Source organism: Hemicordylus capensis, chromosome 1, assembly GCF_027244095.1.
Source record: "Hemicordylus capensis ecotype Gifberg chromosome 1, rHemCap1.1.pri, whole genome shotgun sequence".
NCBI classification, from domain to species: domain Eukaryota; kingdom Metazoa; phylum Chordata; class Lepidosauria; order Squamata; family Cordylidae; genus Hemicordylus; species Hemicordylus capensis.
In genome coordinates, this window is record NC_069657.1 from 118,504,980 (window position 1) to 118,520,707 (window position 15,728).

General features: G+C 44.0%; 1 protein-coding gene across 3 annotated transcripts in view; it reads right to left on the reverse strand.

Annotated features, from left to right (window-relative positions):
• SWAP70 (switching B cell complex subunit SWAP70) overlaps positions 1 to 15,728 on the reverse strand; it is a 69,699-nt gene that overhangs the window by 28,828 nt on the left and 25,143 nt on the right. For all 3 annotated transcript variants that reach the window (XM_053274882.1, XM_053274900.1, XM_053274892.1), the window contains 2 exons: positions 11,776 to 12,003; positions 3,417 to 3,563 (listed from right to left, as the gene is read on the reverse strand). In XM_053274882.1, the coding sequence (XP_053130857.1) occupies positions 3,417 to 3,563; positions 11,776 to 12,003 (375 nt within the window). The remainder of the gene's footprint in view (positions 1 to 3,416; positions 3,564 to 11,775; positions 12,004 to 15,728) is intronic.

Below are 15,728 nucleotides of genomic sequence, written 5' to 3' on the forward strand. Positions count from 1 at the left end.
TGAATCGCACAGAATGGTGAGCGGGAAGTCAATATTTACTTAATTAGATGTAATGGGATTGTTAAGATATTGTAAAAACCAATAAAATTTTAAAAAGCGAAAGCACCATGCACAGGCCCCTGCAGGTGAGACTAAGAGGCCAAACCCAGCTTTGACAATGCCAATGGCATCGGGGTGGGAGAACATAAAGCAGTTTCATACAAAGCGGCCCTCAAGTGTAACTCCTTGTTCCTACTAGTTTGTTTAGAGAAGGACAAGCAAATCCTGCAGGTGCGAACGTTGTGGTCCTCTCCAAGGCAAAGGAGACAAAGGTCGTACCTATCGGAGGAGGGCAAGGTCCTGTGGCAGGAGGAAAACCACTTGAAAGTTTTTCTAGTGTCCGTTAGACCATGAAAGGCAGATAAAACCAAAACATGAAGCAAAGAATAGTAAAAAATGATCCAAAGTCCAATAAAACTGAGTAAGCAAATAATTAAACTTTTGTTTTCCAGGAACCATGGACAACCAAGGAGCAAATCCCAATGGAAGCACATGCAATGGCAGTCAGAAAGGAACTGAGACACAGAGCACTTTGGTGCCAAAGATACCAAGTGCGCTCCGCGTGTGAAGGGCAGAGCTTCAGAGTGCTTCGAGAGCTTGTGAATCCTTCAGTGAGGACTGTTGTGAAGGATACCAGACCACTACAAAGATCCACTCCTACTTACTTATCCCAGAGATAATAATCATCTTCAGTTCATAAGAATGAACAGGTTTATGCATCTATCATGGACAGTAGTGTAACTAGAGCAGAATGAAAGACACCTCCTCTATTCTTCTGACAATCTGCCTTTTTCTGTACAAGGAGGAATACAGGAAGTTTCTTTGCCCAGAAATGTATTTGATATAATTTGGATGATAAAGTTTTATCTTGTCATCACTATATCTTTCGCTTATTTACGTATCAGATTTTTATACCTCCTGATATGTACATCTCTAGGTGGTGTACAACATTTAAAATATTTAAAAGTCAACAGATTAAAATACACGAGACACAAAAAATAGTATAAAAGAGTTATTAAAACAAATTAAGATTATTAAAATTAATTCTAATTAAAAGCTTGTGAGAACAGGGGAGTCTTGAGGGTCTTCCTGAAAACAGGAGATGCTCTGATTTTAGTAGGGAGCATATTCCAAAGCCCTGGGGCAGCCACAGAGAAAGCCTGCTGCTGCGTCGCCACCAAACAAGCTGGTGGCAACTGTAACAGGACCTCTTCTGATCATAACAGGCAGCAGGGTTCATGACAAAGGCGGCGCTCTCCTAAATACCCCGGATCCAAACCATTAAGGGCTTTATAGGTAATAACCAGCGCTTTGTTTTTCACCCAGAAACATATTGGCAGCCAGTGCAGTCCTTTCAAAACCGGTGTTATATGCTCCATTCGTGTTATCCAGAGACCAATCTGGCTGCCACATTCTGTACCGATTGTAGTTTCTGGACTATGTACAAAGGCAGCTCCCACACAGAGAGTGCATTACAGTAGTCAAGTCTGGAGATTACCAGTATATGTACCACTGTTTTAAGGTCATTTACCTCTAGAAATTGACCCAGCAGACATATCAGCCGAAGTTGATAAAAGGTGCTCCTGGCTGCCGCCACCACAACCTGAGAAACCAGGGAGAGCTTTGGGTCTTGGAGCACTCCCAAGCTATGTACCTTATCTTTCAGAGGGAGTGTAACACCATCCAGAACAGACAGATCTAAACCATCGCTCGGGTCCCAACCAGTGTTCCCTCTAAGGCGTGCACCTGTGCACGCGCTCACACTTTTTTAATATCCACTCAGTTAATTTTAGATCCCACGCAGGTTGAATCAGGAAGGTCCTCTCTGATTGCATGTGGGCACACACTGCCTTGATACTGCCGCCCAGAAAAAAACTCATTCCACACTGGTCTCAACCCCCCACAGTCAGTACCTCCGTCTTATTTGGATTCATCTTCAGTTTGTTATCCCTCATCCAGCCCATTACCACCTCCAGGCAGGCATTAAGGGAAGATATGCCATTTCCTGATGAGGCTGGCATGGAGAAGTAGATCTGGGTGTCGTCAGCATATTGATAACACCCTGCACCAAACCTCCTAATTATCTCTCCCAGCAATTTCATGTAGATGTTAAACAGCACTGGAGACAGTATGGAGCCTTGTGGGACTCCACCCTTCAGTTCTCACTTAGCAGAACAACAGTCTCCAAGTGACACCATCTGGAATATGCCAGAGAGGTAGGAGTGGAACCACTGCAAAATAGTGCCACCCAATCCCACCTACCTCAGACAGTCCAGAAGGATACTATGGCTGATGGTATCAAAAGTCACAAAGAGATCCAAAAGGATCAGCAGAGTCACACTCCCTCTGTTGATAGCCAGTTGGTTATGATCCATCAGGCTGACCAAGGCAGTCTCAACCCCATAGGCCACACGAAAGCCAGTTTGAAATGCGTCTAGAAAATATGCATCATCCAAAACTGCCTGGAGCTGAGAGGCTGCCACCCTCTCAATCACCTTGCCCAACCATACAAGGTTAGAAACAGGTCTGTAATTAGGTAACTCTGAGAGATCCAGTGCAGCTTTCTTCAAAAGTGGTCTAATAATAGCCTCCTTATGACAAGGAGATATCCTGCCCTCCCTCAGAGAAGCATTTATAATATTTACCAGACCCTCTCTGATAATATGATTACCATTTGAGATAAGCCAAGTCGGGCAAGGGTCAATTGTAGGACACACAGTCTGAAGCAGTTTGTTCACTTCTTCAGGAGTCACATATGCTAAAGCAATGGAAGCTTATATGAACAGATGAAGTTGCTTTATACCAAATCAGACCACTGGTTCATCTAGCTCAGTACTTGTAGAGTAAGCACAAACCAGTTATTTGTAGTAACTCTCCAAAGTTTCAGACAGAGGATTTTTCCAGGACTACTTGGAGATATCAATGACTGAACCTGGAAACTTCTGCATGCAAGGCATGTGATCTACTACTGAGGTATGGCCCCTCCCTTGAATATAAAAATAATTGGTTCTTTAAGTTTTCACTCACTCATGTCACCCTAACCCAATTGAAGTTTTCAGATAACATGAACATGGATCTCCTGTGTTTGTATTTATTTCAGTGGAGGGAGCATGCACTTTTCTTTGTACAGTATATGACTATATACTCTCTCGCAGTGGAATTAGAGGATCAGTCCACACAAGCATGTATCCATTTCAAGAAGGATGTAGGAGTACAGATATTGATTGTCTGCTACATTCTTGATGAAGATTAAATCCCCAGGAGTTGTCCCACAGATTGAAAACTTTTGTTTAAGGAAAAAGTAAGCCATCCTCCAGAAAAACATTCCAGTCTACTTAAGAGCTGCATTTGGGGGTGGGTGGGGGTGGAGGTGTTACCTCTACACTACAGTTGGCATCCAGTGCAATGTCTCCTCTTTTGTCTTTTAAATCTTCACTCACGTAGTATGATATAATATTGGGTTTTAACACAAACCAACGTTCTGTCCAGTTTTTCCTTTTGTGGCCTTTTTTCCACATATAACCCTATAAAATAGAAAATGAAATGTAAATGTTTTATTCTTTCAACTTGCAGATATATTATCTTAACATCAGAATTTCTTGCTTCAAGTTCAGATTCAGACTCTAATCACAGTTAATGAAAGTATTTTCAATGGACATAGATCAGAACCTTTAACACTATCTTCAAAAGTGCCCGAAACAAATAAAATTTTAAGATCAAAAGGCATCAGATTCAATACATTTTTCCTCCTTAATGTGAAAAAGTTTGTTGCTAGGTCTGGAAAAAAGCATAATCCATGCCATCTGGAAATTATAAGGTGGCAGAAAGAGAGAAAGAGAGAAAGAGAGAAAGCTGACTGCACATAGCTGAAGGAGCATGGCTTGGTACACAGCCTATAGGAAATAGATAGACAGACAGACAGACAGACAGGAGGAAATAGAAACATATACAGTTTTCAAACAACCTTTTATTCTAGGCCAATATTTCTCCAACTCACATCAGTCTCTGGAGAGGCTACATACCTGCATAGACAGGTTTTCCTTAAGCTACAATACACCTATCATACAAATTTAGAGAGCCTAAATCAGGCTTCCCCAAACTGCGGCCCTCCAGATGTTGCTGAACTACAACACCCAGCATCCCTGGCCACAACTTATTGTGGCTGGGTATGCTGGGAGTTGTAGTTCAGCAACATCTGGAGGGCTGCAGTTTGGGGAAGCCTGGCCTAAATCAACACCATTGCTATCAGCAGTCCCTGGATAATGCAAAATACCGATTCATGCAATACCCTAGTAGGAAACAATAAGGCTCTTTGGGCATATCTGCACAGTAATTTGCTTTGCTCCTGTGGTTTGGAGCCAAACAGGAAGTTCAGAAGAAGTTTTCAGACAAAACAAAGAAACAATGTCACGTCCAAGAACTACATCAGTGGGGTGATTCAGATTGGTGTTTCTCAACTGCCCGTCCACGGACCGGTGCCAGTCCTTGAGGAGTTGAGTGCTGGTCCCCGCCAGTCCTTGAAGAATTACACACACAAACACACACACCTCATTTCAAGCTGGTGGGGGCTGCTGCCATTGCTGCTGCTGGGAGCTCTCTGGAGCTAATTTTTAAGTAGGCAGTCCAGGCAGCCTTTTCTTGCTTCCAGACTATCTCTCCAGTCTCTCATGTGATGAGAGACCAGACAGAGCGAGAGATGCAAGAGACGAGACTGAGAGCAAGAGATGAGCCTTCCCAGGGAAAAACACACAGGAGGCTGGTAGGGGGTCTAGTGAGAGGGAGTGCTTGGCTTGGCTGGAGTGCTGCATGCATTAACTCTGTTCTGAGTCTGACTAAGACTACAAAGGAGGAACGAGGAAGGAAGGCAGTCAAAAGATAAGGAAACAGACAGAAGTAAGCAACAGTGCTGATCAAATGAAAAAGGAAGAGGGAGGTGAGGGAGAGATAAGAATGAAGGGGGTGGGGGTGAGGGGCAGGCTGATGGTTGACTGATTCACCAGAAGGGGATGAAGATCAAATAAAAGGGGATTTTTAAAAGCAAGCATGCAGGAGAGAACAAGTACAATTCGTGTGAACTGAGAAATCAAATGGGGGGGGGATGAGGGAGATGAAGAAAAGGGTGGCTGGAGTGGGCTACTGACTTACCAAAAAGGGGATGAAGATAACATAAACTGGGATTTTTAAAAACAAGCATGCAGGCAGGAGAGAGAACTAGTGCAATGTGTGTAAATTGAGAAAACCAGTGGAGGAAAGAGATCATGAGAAAGGGGATGGAGTGGGGGCTGGGTGTAGCAAGGTATGAAATGGTGAATGGAGGAGAGGGAAGAAAGGAAAGAAGGATGAAGAAGAGACCCACTAAAGGTTTTCCCATTCATGTGTGGGTACATAGCACTTTTTCTCCTTAAACTTCTGCTTAAAAATCATTACAGTTGTAAAAACCTGGATATACATGAATGTGTGGTATGAAGGATTAATCTCCCACTCCATTCGCTGTGGTTTACTTTTTAAAATGTGGATGCCATATTTATGTGTAGAGTTCATTATCATAACATTACCTTTTCAAGGGCTGCGTGTTTTAGTTGTGAGTGTACTGCTTGGAGATTTTTTGGATGATGTTTGGATCCAGACTTCCAGTGTGATATGAGATTTCGTGTTTCAAGCTTCCTATCAATTAAGTGGATACGCTGGTTTTGTGGTAGCAAAAATGCATTATCCCATTTGCTAAGCAAGGTCTACCCTGTTTTGCATTTGAATCTACCTGTGATCACTGTATGGTATTTCCCTTAGGGCAGGGGTGAGCAAACCTGGCCCTCCAGCAGTTGTTGAACTACAACTCCCATCATCCCTAGCATGAGTCTTTCTCTCAGTCCTGCCTAGTTGCTCTATCTAGGAAGCAATTAGATTTATTTAGTTAGATTTATCATTTTAATACTTAATGTTTGCTTTTAAATGAGTTTCATTTTAATGATTTTAATGCTTATAATATGATTTTAATTGTAAACCACCCAGTTTAGGGCAGTATAGAAATTTGATAAACAAACTAAGAAACTTAAACTTGAAACCCCTTTACTAACTGCTGGTCCAGGAAACTGCACATGAAGAATGTACTGGTCCTTGACTCCAAAAACGTTGAGAAACACTGATTCAGATCATTATTTGGGGTTATGCAAATAAGCAGTCAGAAGTCTTGGGTTGCATGCTCCCTCTTCCCTTTGTGTGTGGCAAAATGTAATTTTTTCTCCCTCCATCGCACTGGCAAACTATGGTTTATGCTTACACTTCAAATAGGATCAGAAATCAGGTTTTGGGGACAGTAAGTTACCACACATCAGAGGGCAACATGTAGGCTTAAAGCTCTGCCATTTTGTTCATGTAACACAAAACCAAGGTTTGGCATTATACCCAAAACATTGGATTATCCTACCTTGTACTTACAGACAACTGCAGCCCATGCAAACTCTGCTACAGCCCTCAATTTCAGTGAAAATGAGCAAGGTACCAGCATGGTCTCCATTCAGAGTATGTGTGAATGTACTGCATGAATAGAGCCCTGTATGGATGGGTCCCCAGGAATCCCATGACATTTGTGCAGCTTGCACATCACTCATCCCCAGACTTAGGAAGTTTAGCAAGGTCTGGCAAGGAGAGAGCATTTTCCCCTCTCTATTCTACATGATTTTTATGTTTTGTGCGCTACACAAGAATTTTGCCCTTAAGGTGCACAGGTTACCTTGCTCATGCGTCATTTGAGGACTAGCAATGAATATGAAATAGCAACTTTCCTCTACCATGGATTTAAAATGACAGGGACACCTACCTGTTGGGCTTTTTTCCAGCTATTCAATATGTTAGCACACAGAGAAAAAGAGACATGCAAATTTAAAAATAGACCATTCTATTGTTTATACAATCATTTCATTTGCCAACTTAAAAAAACACACCTAACAATATCTTGCTCCAGGAAAAAGTCAGCAGCAGTTTAGCTTCTTGCCCAGTCCCCCTAACCCAGCAAGTATCATGGCTTAATGGGGATTTGAACTCTGGTCTCCCCGGTCCTAATCCAGCACTCTAACCACTACACCACGCTGGCTCTAAATGTCTAAACACATTTAGACATTTGTTTTTCCAATTCTTATAAGATCTGAAATATGAAATCCAGAAAATATATCAAAATATTCTGTTTTCTTACAACCCAACGAGCCTGGCTGATATTGAACCCAAAACCTGCCACAAAAATTGGTATCTGCCTACTTTCACATATATTTACATATTACAGAGCAGGTCCAAATGAGATGTGGCTGCTAGTAAGTAGATTTTAGTGTTCTAATTATTTGGTGGTGCAACAGTGTAAATGCAGTAAGAACAGCACATGCAGCACAACTGCAGCACAGGCTGGAGCTCCTGGCATCCAGTAGCTTTACTGTAGATGTAGCCAACTATCACCCTTTTTGCTCCACTATTCACCTACCCAACTAGTCAACTGTTATTCAGCCTAGACAATTTACAGTTAATCCGAATTAAGTCACAATAATGTTCAAAGCACAACTGTGGGCATTTTCTAGGCAACAATGAAACTGTGAGATCTGCAAAGCTTTCAGCAAGCTCCAAGCGTGCTCCTACTCCATGTACACGTGCTGCAGTAAGCTTCCATGCCACTTCCTCTTAGCTGTGTATACATGCCAAGCAGGGACCTCACACAATCCTGCTGGCCAGCTCTTGCATTCCAAGAAGAACCCACTCGTTTCCTCAGTCACCACAAAGTTAGGGTTGAAAAGGGTGGATTCTTCTCAGAATGCAAAAGCTGGCTGGCAGGTGCCACTGCAGAAATTGTGAGATCTCCTTGCCTGGTTTATGGACAGAGGGTAAGTAACACTAGGGAAGAGCACAAAGGTCTGCAGGAGTCAGGCTCAGAGGCATGGTAAAATCTTGTTTGGGACTTGTGAGCAAACTTTGCAGATCTGGCACTTTGACTTCTGGAAGAGCCCTGGGAGTACAGGAGCTTCATACCTGGAACACACAGATACTCACTATTGACAACTCCTTGTCTGCTCCCAGAAGTCTGAATTTAGTGCTACAATAAGACAGTGTCTGAACTATTCCACTCACTCCAGAAGTGTTTGGAGGAGAGTAGTCTCAGGATTTTACCCATTAGTTTACTAAGAAAGGACCTATTAATCTTACTACGCTACCAAAACACCACACTACTGTAAAGCAATGGCTTGAAATTACAGGAAGCTAAATTTGAGTTAAACTTTCCACACATAAGAGTAGTTTCAGCAATCTAATAAGCTTCCTAGGTGGACTGAAAATCTCGGAGAAGCAAGTGCAAAATGATAACAAGGACAGGGATTTCAGAAGGATGCTTTATGCACAGAATCTTTGAGCAGGAACAGAATTTTGTGGTCCATGAAGATCCACCCAACTCCAAGTCTCCTTCAGACTTTAAAAAAGGGTCACTATACTTGCATACAGTGCCCCAAGTGCACACCTGACCTCCAGCCTGGCACTATCCACAGTTGCAGCATTTATCTGCAGCGACAAATGTTGTAATACGGGGGAGACTTCTGAGCACATCAGCACTAGGGCTTCTGGGTATGTTTAATTTGTTTTTAAGTCTGAAAGAGCCATTATTCTATCTTGTTAGATTGCTAAAACTGCTGTTATGATCAGAAGTCTTTCTTGAGTGAACTAATCAAAGAGCATTGCATCTCAACAGTACACAAAGGGATTTTTTTTCTCTGGAAATGCCCCGTATCATCTGATAACTCTGGGTCAAATTTGCAGCAAGATTTAACACTTCATTTCACTAAAGTTAAACCACTACTGGTGTTTTGCTTAAACAAGCTCACCCCATGCACCTGGACCTCTGAGAACACTCTTCCTTCCTCTTTATTCTCCCTACGTGGGGGCTGTTACTAGTCATATTCAAACTTGAGGCACCACACCAACTACTTGTAAGTAGCACCAACACTTTTTTTATAAAATTGTTGTTCCGTGTAAGGTAAGCCAAAGGAAATTCTGCAAATTTGTCTGTTTCCTGTAGCTTTTACCATCCAAAGTATTTTTTAAAAAACTAAAACGTACATTAATGATAGGAACCTTTCTGGTCAACACCTACAACATTACGTTTCCTGCTCTCATACATATTTTATATTCTAAGTCTGGGAATGTTCAGACTATAGGAACATAGAAAGCTGCCTTATACAGTGTCAGACCATTGATTCTCCTCTCTCAGTATTGACTGCAGCAGCTCTCCAGAGTTCTAGAGAGAGGTCTCTCCTTCCAACCCTAACTGGAACTGCCAGGGATTCAACCTGGGACCCTCTGCATACAGCACATGTGCCCTACCACAGTCACTTCCCAAAATATAATGCAAACAGAGTTAATGTAATAATGGCAAGAAATTAAATGCTAGATTATATCAATATATATTCTATTTCCTTCTTGAAGTGTTGTGCTTGTTGGCCTTTAGCCAGCAAAAAACCAATATGGCAAGATTTCTGTCATGGGTTTTCTTGCCTAACAGACCACTGTTGCTTGGGCATAGCGAGACCCCAGGGCCTAGGGGACAAAATCTGGGCAGGCGGCCCAGCGCCCTAAGCTACACCCTCTGTGTCTGACATCAGATGCAAGGGTCGAGGCAATCAACATCTCCCTGCCGCCACTCCTATCTCCTCCTGGGCCGGCGCTACTGCCTCACTGCCGCTTCTCTTGGCCTTCAGGATGTGGGGGTGAGCTGAGTGGGGCAGGCCACCCCCTGTGGTGGCATCAGCGGACACTGTGGCTGGCAGGCCTCTCCAGCTGGCCTGCACAGTTCGAATATGGACATCACATGCCCAGCCACAGCACCCCCTGCCACAGGGGGTGGCCTGCCCTGCTCGGCTCACCCCCCACCCCGAGGTCAAGATAAGAGGCGGTGGGGGGGGCAGGGCATCATCGTCCGGTGGCCTGGTTGGGGGTCCCTTGGGGGCCCCCTGACCCTCTGGGCCCAGCAACATTTGTCTCTGCTTGTCCAATGGACGCTACGCCCATGCACTGTTTGGGGGTTTGTTTGTTTTGCTAACTTAGGGAGAACTCATGTCTGCAGTATCAAATGATGTGTGAAAGTAAGGCACTAGATATTGTATACAGAGCTGTCAGATCATTTTACATTACCTCATGCAAAATACATCCTTTCCCAACAGAAACACTTCTCACGCTCAGCAGCAAGACACTGAAGTGATGAGATAGATTCATTTTTACAAATAAGACCTTTATCCTTTTGGATATTGCACACATTTGCAATTCAAATACAAGATCCATGATGGTCAGAATGCACACCATTTAAAGAGTGAAGTGATATGTTGGGAAATGACATGTTTCAGAGTAAAAGGACAGACTACATTCATACACACCACCATCCTTGAAAAGTTCCAGCTATAATGCCCCTGGCCTGGACTCAAGGCCAGATAAGGGAATGGTGGCAGAGCGAGGTTCCAAGAATGCTCTGATATTACGTGGAAATCATGGTCTTTAGATATCTATATCTGCTCCTGTTTTTTTAAAAAAGGCTATGACTCCAAAGTAGACACTGGCTTCTTCCCAGTGTCAAGTCTGGCTCAATTCAGAAGATCCTCCAAGCTATTATTTGGGAGATTGGGCACGTGCCACAGGCTGATACTCTCCCTCATCTCCACTTGCATAACAATCCAAATCTTTCCTATCTTCTGTTTTGTTCTTTGACTCATTTAGTAATTGTATATAAATCGGTCTTATTCTAGCTGAAACTCCCCATTAGTTGATACACCAAAATGCTTGAGCTCTTTCTCAGTGAAAAGTATGACTGAAAAGCCACACAATTCTTCTCAGGTATATGCGAGCTTGACTTCAAGAACCTCCTGTAAAGTGAGTAGGCATTGGAGGATTCTGTAAAGTGAGTAGGTAATGGTTCATTCTTACACAGCACCATGTAGAAGCTGCCACATACTAGGCACAAAATTCAGCAACCTGAGAACTATAACTTTCATCTAAAAAAAAAAAAAAGCTAATTTCTGCCTCTTAAAACAAAGATGGACTTCAACCCAGGGAAATACAATCCCTTTGCTAATACCAGCGTTACATGCTCTCTACTTTCTCAAGCTGTGAGATGTTTCAACACTAACGGGGTTGGGTGAGAGTGTGCACACTAGAGGCTTATCGTCACACTGTGGTTTCTCACACACACACCTTATATTAGCCTCTCCCTTTTGTTGAGGGAGGGGGTATTCCACTTCCATTGGCTTTCCGCATTCCAGAGATTCCCATAAAGAAACATCTGCTGACCATTATGGAACATTAACACTCTTTTGTCAAGCCTCAGACCTTTTGTCAAGCTACGATGTCAAGCCTTTAAAAAAAAAATTCTGCCAAGCCTTATGTCAAGCTGTGATGGAGAACAGCTTTAAATCTGTCAAATGATGAAGTCTCAGAAGCCAGAGTGGGGTGACAGTGAAAGATTTCCAGTGGCCGGGGGTGAGGCAAAAAAGCCTTTATCTCTATGTCCCACTCATGACTAGCAGAAGCAGCACAAAATATTTTGCATGTAGTGTCCATACAAAATAGATATCCCCTGATTAATTTTTTTGGTACAAGTTGCAGAATTCAGCTTCTCAATACAAAATGTAATTATCTCAGTGCAGAACTTCGAGGGTGCCGTGGCATAAGTAACACTCTGTATAACATAAGCAAGTATTTTCAGCACTTGTGTGCTTAACTTACCTGTTTCAACACATCTAATATGAGCTCATTGAAGACTTCATTAACCGCCATAGATACTGTTTGTCTGTCCATCCCTTTGCTAAACTGTCCACTTCCAATGAGCAAAATCAAGTCCCAGGCAGAAAGGCCTTCCCAACCGGCATCCAAACCAATCTTGTAATGTTCAAATTGTTCTTGATGCCAGCCTAATCCCATGGCTTCTGTCAGCTTCTTAAGCAAGTATTCAATCTGCAAAGCAGGAGATAGACACTCAACAAGCAGTAAAGCATCTAGGAACAATTTAGTAAATGATTCCTTTATTCAGGCAGACATCTCTAGCATGAGGCAGCTTAATTCCTCTTTTGCACGCAGCACACTCCATGCAGAAGGAATCAGAATGAAATTGATTATATACATGGACATGGGAAGGAAGGCAAGGTTAATCCATGGTGTGGAGAATTCCAACCTTACAACTGGAAGTTGGGCTAGTTGATCTCCTGGTGCATTCCTGCCTTATTATTCTAATTGAAATTACAAAAATCTTCCTCAGTCATTCTTGGGTAGTAGCAATGGCTTGTTTATGACTTAATTTTTGAAGGTCAAGCTCCACCCTTAGGGTGGCATAGCCAATTTCCAAGCAGCTCATTATGGTGCTATATCTCTCTAGCCCATTGCAGATTAGAAGATTTCAAGTATAAGGCTAGAAATATCACAGAGGTGCTCCTGGTCAGGAGATTTGCTGGCAGAACATCAATCTTTTCTGGCCAGGATAACACTGTGGCTGAAGGAGCAGGTGTTCAGTCTGGGGTACTCCTGGATCCAGCTTTGCTCCCAGATGTCCAGGTGGTGAAAGCCAGGCTTGTTTTTGCCCAGCTCCAGCTGGTGTGCCAGAAGTTCCCATTCCTGTCTCAGTCGGATGGCTACAGTCAGGCAAACATTCATTACACTGAGGTTGGATTATTGTAACACGTTCTTCATGAGGCTGCCTCTGAAACCTTCTGCCAATTCAGAATGCTGAAGCTAGAATCCTGACCAGCACTCTAGATTTTTGAAATCCTATTACATTATTGCACCAGTTACACTCGTTGCCAATCTATTGTCAGTCAGCCAGAATTCAAGATGCTGGTCATACCTTTTAAAGGCCCAAATTCTTAAGAACAAGGAACCTAAAGGACCACCTCCTCCCATGTGACTGTCTGTCCCCCAAAGTCATTTATTTACTGTATTATTTAACATATTTTTATAGCACCCAAAACATACATCTTTGGGCGGTTTACAACAAAAAACAGTAAAGTAAAACAATAATTAAAACAGAGAAATGACAACAGAGAAATTAAAATATTGGTTCAAAGAAATGACAACAAAAAGCTAAAACATTACAGCAACTTAAAGCCTTAAAACAATATTTTTAAACAATGTTAAAACTATTAAAATGGTATTTAATTAAAAGCCTGGGTGAACAAATCTGCCTTTAAAGATTTTTTTAAAAATTGTCAAGACATGGGGAGGCTCTTATTTCAGCAGGGAGCGCATTCCAAAGCATCGGGGCAGCAGCTGAGAAGGCCCATCCCTGAGTAGCCACCAGATGAGCCGGTGGCAACTGCAGATGGACCTCTCCTGATGGTCGATAGTATTGAAAGCTGCCGAGAGGTCCAAAAGGACCAATGGAGTCACACTCCCTCTGTCAATTTCCATCAGGCTGACCAAGGCAGTCTCCACCCCATAGCCCACCCGAAATCCAGTCTGAAATGGGTCTAGATAATCAGTTTCCTCCAAAACCGTCTGAAGCTGGGAAGCCACCACCCTCTCAGTTACCTTGCCCAGCCATGGAAGCTTGGAGACAGGCCTGTAGTAACTCAACTCTGAGGTATCCAAGGCAGACTTCTTTAGAAGTGGTCTTATAATTGCCTCCTTAAGACAAGGAGGGATCGTGCCCTCCCTCAGAGAAGCATTTATGATCTCTACCAGGCCTCCTACAACAATCCCCCTTCCAGATAGTTTAAGCCATGTCGGGCAAGGGTCAAGAGAACAGGTGATAGGCCGTACCGCTCCAAGCAGCTTGTCCACATCCTCAGGAGTCACAAACTGGAACTGATCCAACTTAACCACACAAGAGAAGTCACTGGACAACTCCACATCTGACACTGAGGTAATTGTGGAGACAGAGTTTAAGTCGGCCAGAATACAAGAGATTTTCCCCACAAAGAATTCATTAAACACATCACAGCGGGTAATCGATGGTTCCAGATTCCGATTCAAGGAAGGAGGGGCACATACTAGCCCTCTCACAACCCTGAACAACTCGAATGGACGTGAACTTAAGGATGCAATATGGGAAGAAAAGAACCACTTCTTTGCCACACGTATCACCTGAGCATAGATCTTCAAATGTACTCTATGTTGCAATCTGTTGGATTCGAGTCGAGTCTTTCTCTACTTGCCCTCCAGTCGTCTACCTTGCCACTTCAGCCCCCGTAGTTCTTCTGTATACCAAGGGGCCAATTTTGAAGCGGGTTGGAGAGGACACTTAGGAGCAATCATGTTTACTGTCCTGGTGAGTTTGCTGTTCCAGTTCTCCACCAGAGTGTCAACAAGATCACCAGCAGAGCCAACACTAAATCCCTCCAAGGCTTTTTGGAATCCTATGGGATCCAGTAACCTTCTCAGGCGGACCATCCTAATAGGCCCCTCAGCCCTGCAAAGGTGGGAAGTGACTGTGAGTCCAACCATGACAATGGGGAAATCACAGGAGTCCCCACCCACAGAACACCACCCTGATCAGAGCAAAAGACCAAATCAAGCGTGTGACCAGCAACGTGCATCAGTCCCGAGACCACTTGGGATAGGCCCATAGTTGTCATGAACTCCTGAGCTGCCCTGGACAAATTAGTCCCAAAATTAACATTGAAGTCCCCCAGCACCACAAGCTGGGGAGACTCCCACACCAAGCCCAAGACTAAGTCTGTCAGCTCAGTTAGGGACACTGTTGAGCAGCAGGGCGATCAGTACACCAACAGAAGCCCCAATCTATCCCTGGTCCCCAAACTTAAGTACACACATTTGATATGGTCCGACACCTCAACAGGGATCCTGGTCAGGGAGAAGTTATTCTTATAGACCACAGCCACTCCATATCCCCACCTGAGGCACTTCACCTGCTCCTCAACAGAGTACCCTGGAGGGAGAAGCTGGGACCAAACTGGGCCATCGGCCTCCCCCAACCAGGTCTCCGTAATACAAACCAGGTCGGCTCCTACTCAGAATCAAATCATGAATTGTTTCTGATTTATTTTGGACCAACCTGGCATTACAAAGGAGCAAGGTGAGGTTCCTAGGGTGGTTGGCACTGCTCCCCAAGCTCAAAGAGCTGGCAGGGCAGCCGGAATGGAGAACAGCTATTAGATTCTGATTCCCCTTCCCCTGTAATGACCTGCTGACCTGCCATTACTTCTTCTGTTCCCCACCACCACCAGAATTGCTGCCTCATAATCAGTGAATATGCCCCCTGTTTCCCCATGTCCAGCCAAACCCAGACACATTATAAACTAATCCCACCCAGGTCTCAACTAAAAACAGAAGCCAAACTATTAAACGCCCCCCACATTCAAGTACTTGAGCCAGGAAGCCTGGCCCTCACCCTCACTGTCCCCCCCAAAGGTGACCCCCTTTGGTGTTGCCCCTTTGGTGGTAACCCCACTGGTGGCGGGCCCGCTGCCACTGGCAGTACCCTATATAGCTCTGAGCAGGCAGCTCTAGGCATATGGAGTCCAGGAAACTACCCAGTCACCCCCTGGGCCCCAGTCCTGCAAAGCCTCACCTCAGCACAGTAGTCAGTTCTGGGGGGCAGAAGAAGAAGCAAACAGGCAGGCACCCAGTCTCTCACCCTGGGGTCTGCCTAGGAGCCAGGAGAGCCTCCTCTCTCTCCTGCAGACTTTGGTGAAGTCCTCTTGTGTGCTCCTCTGTCTTCCAAAGTA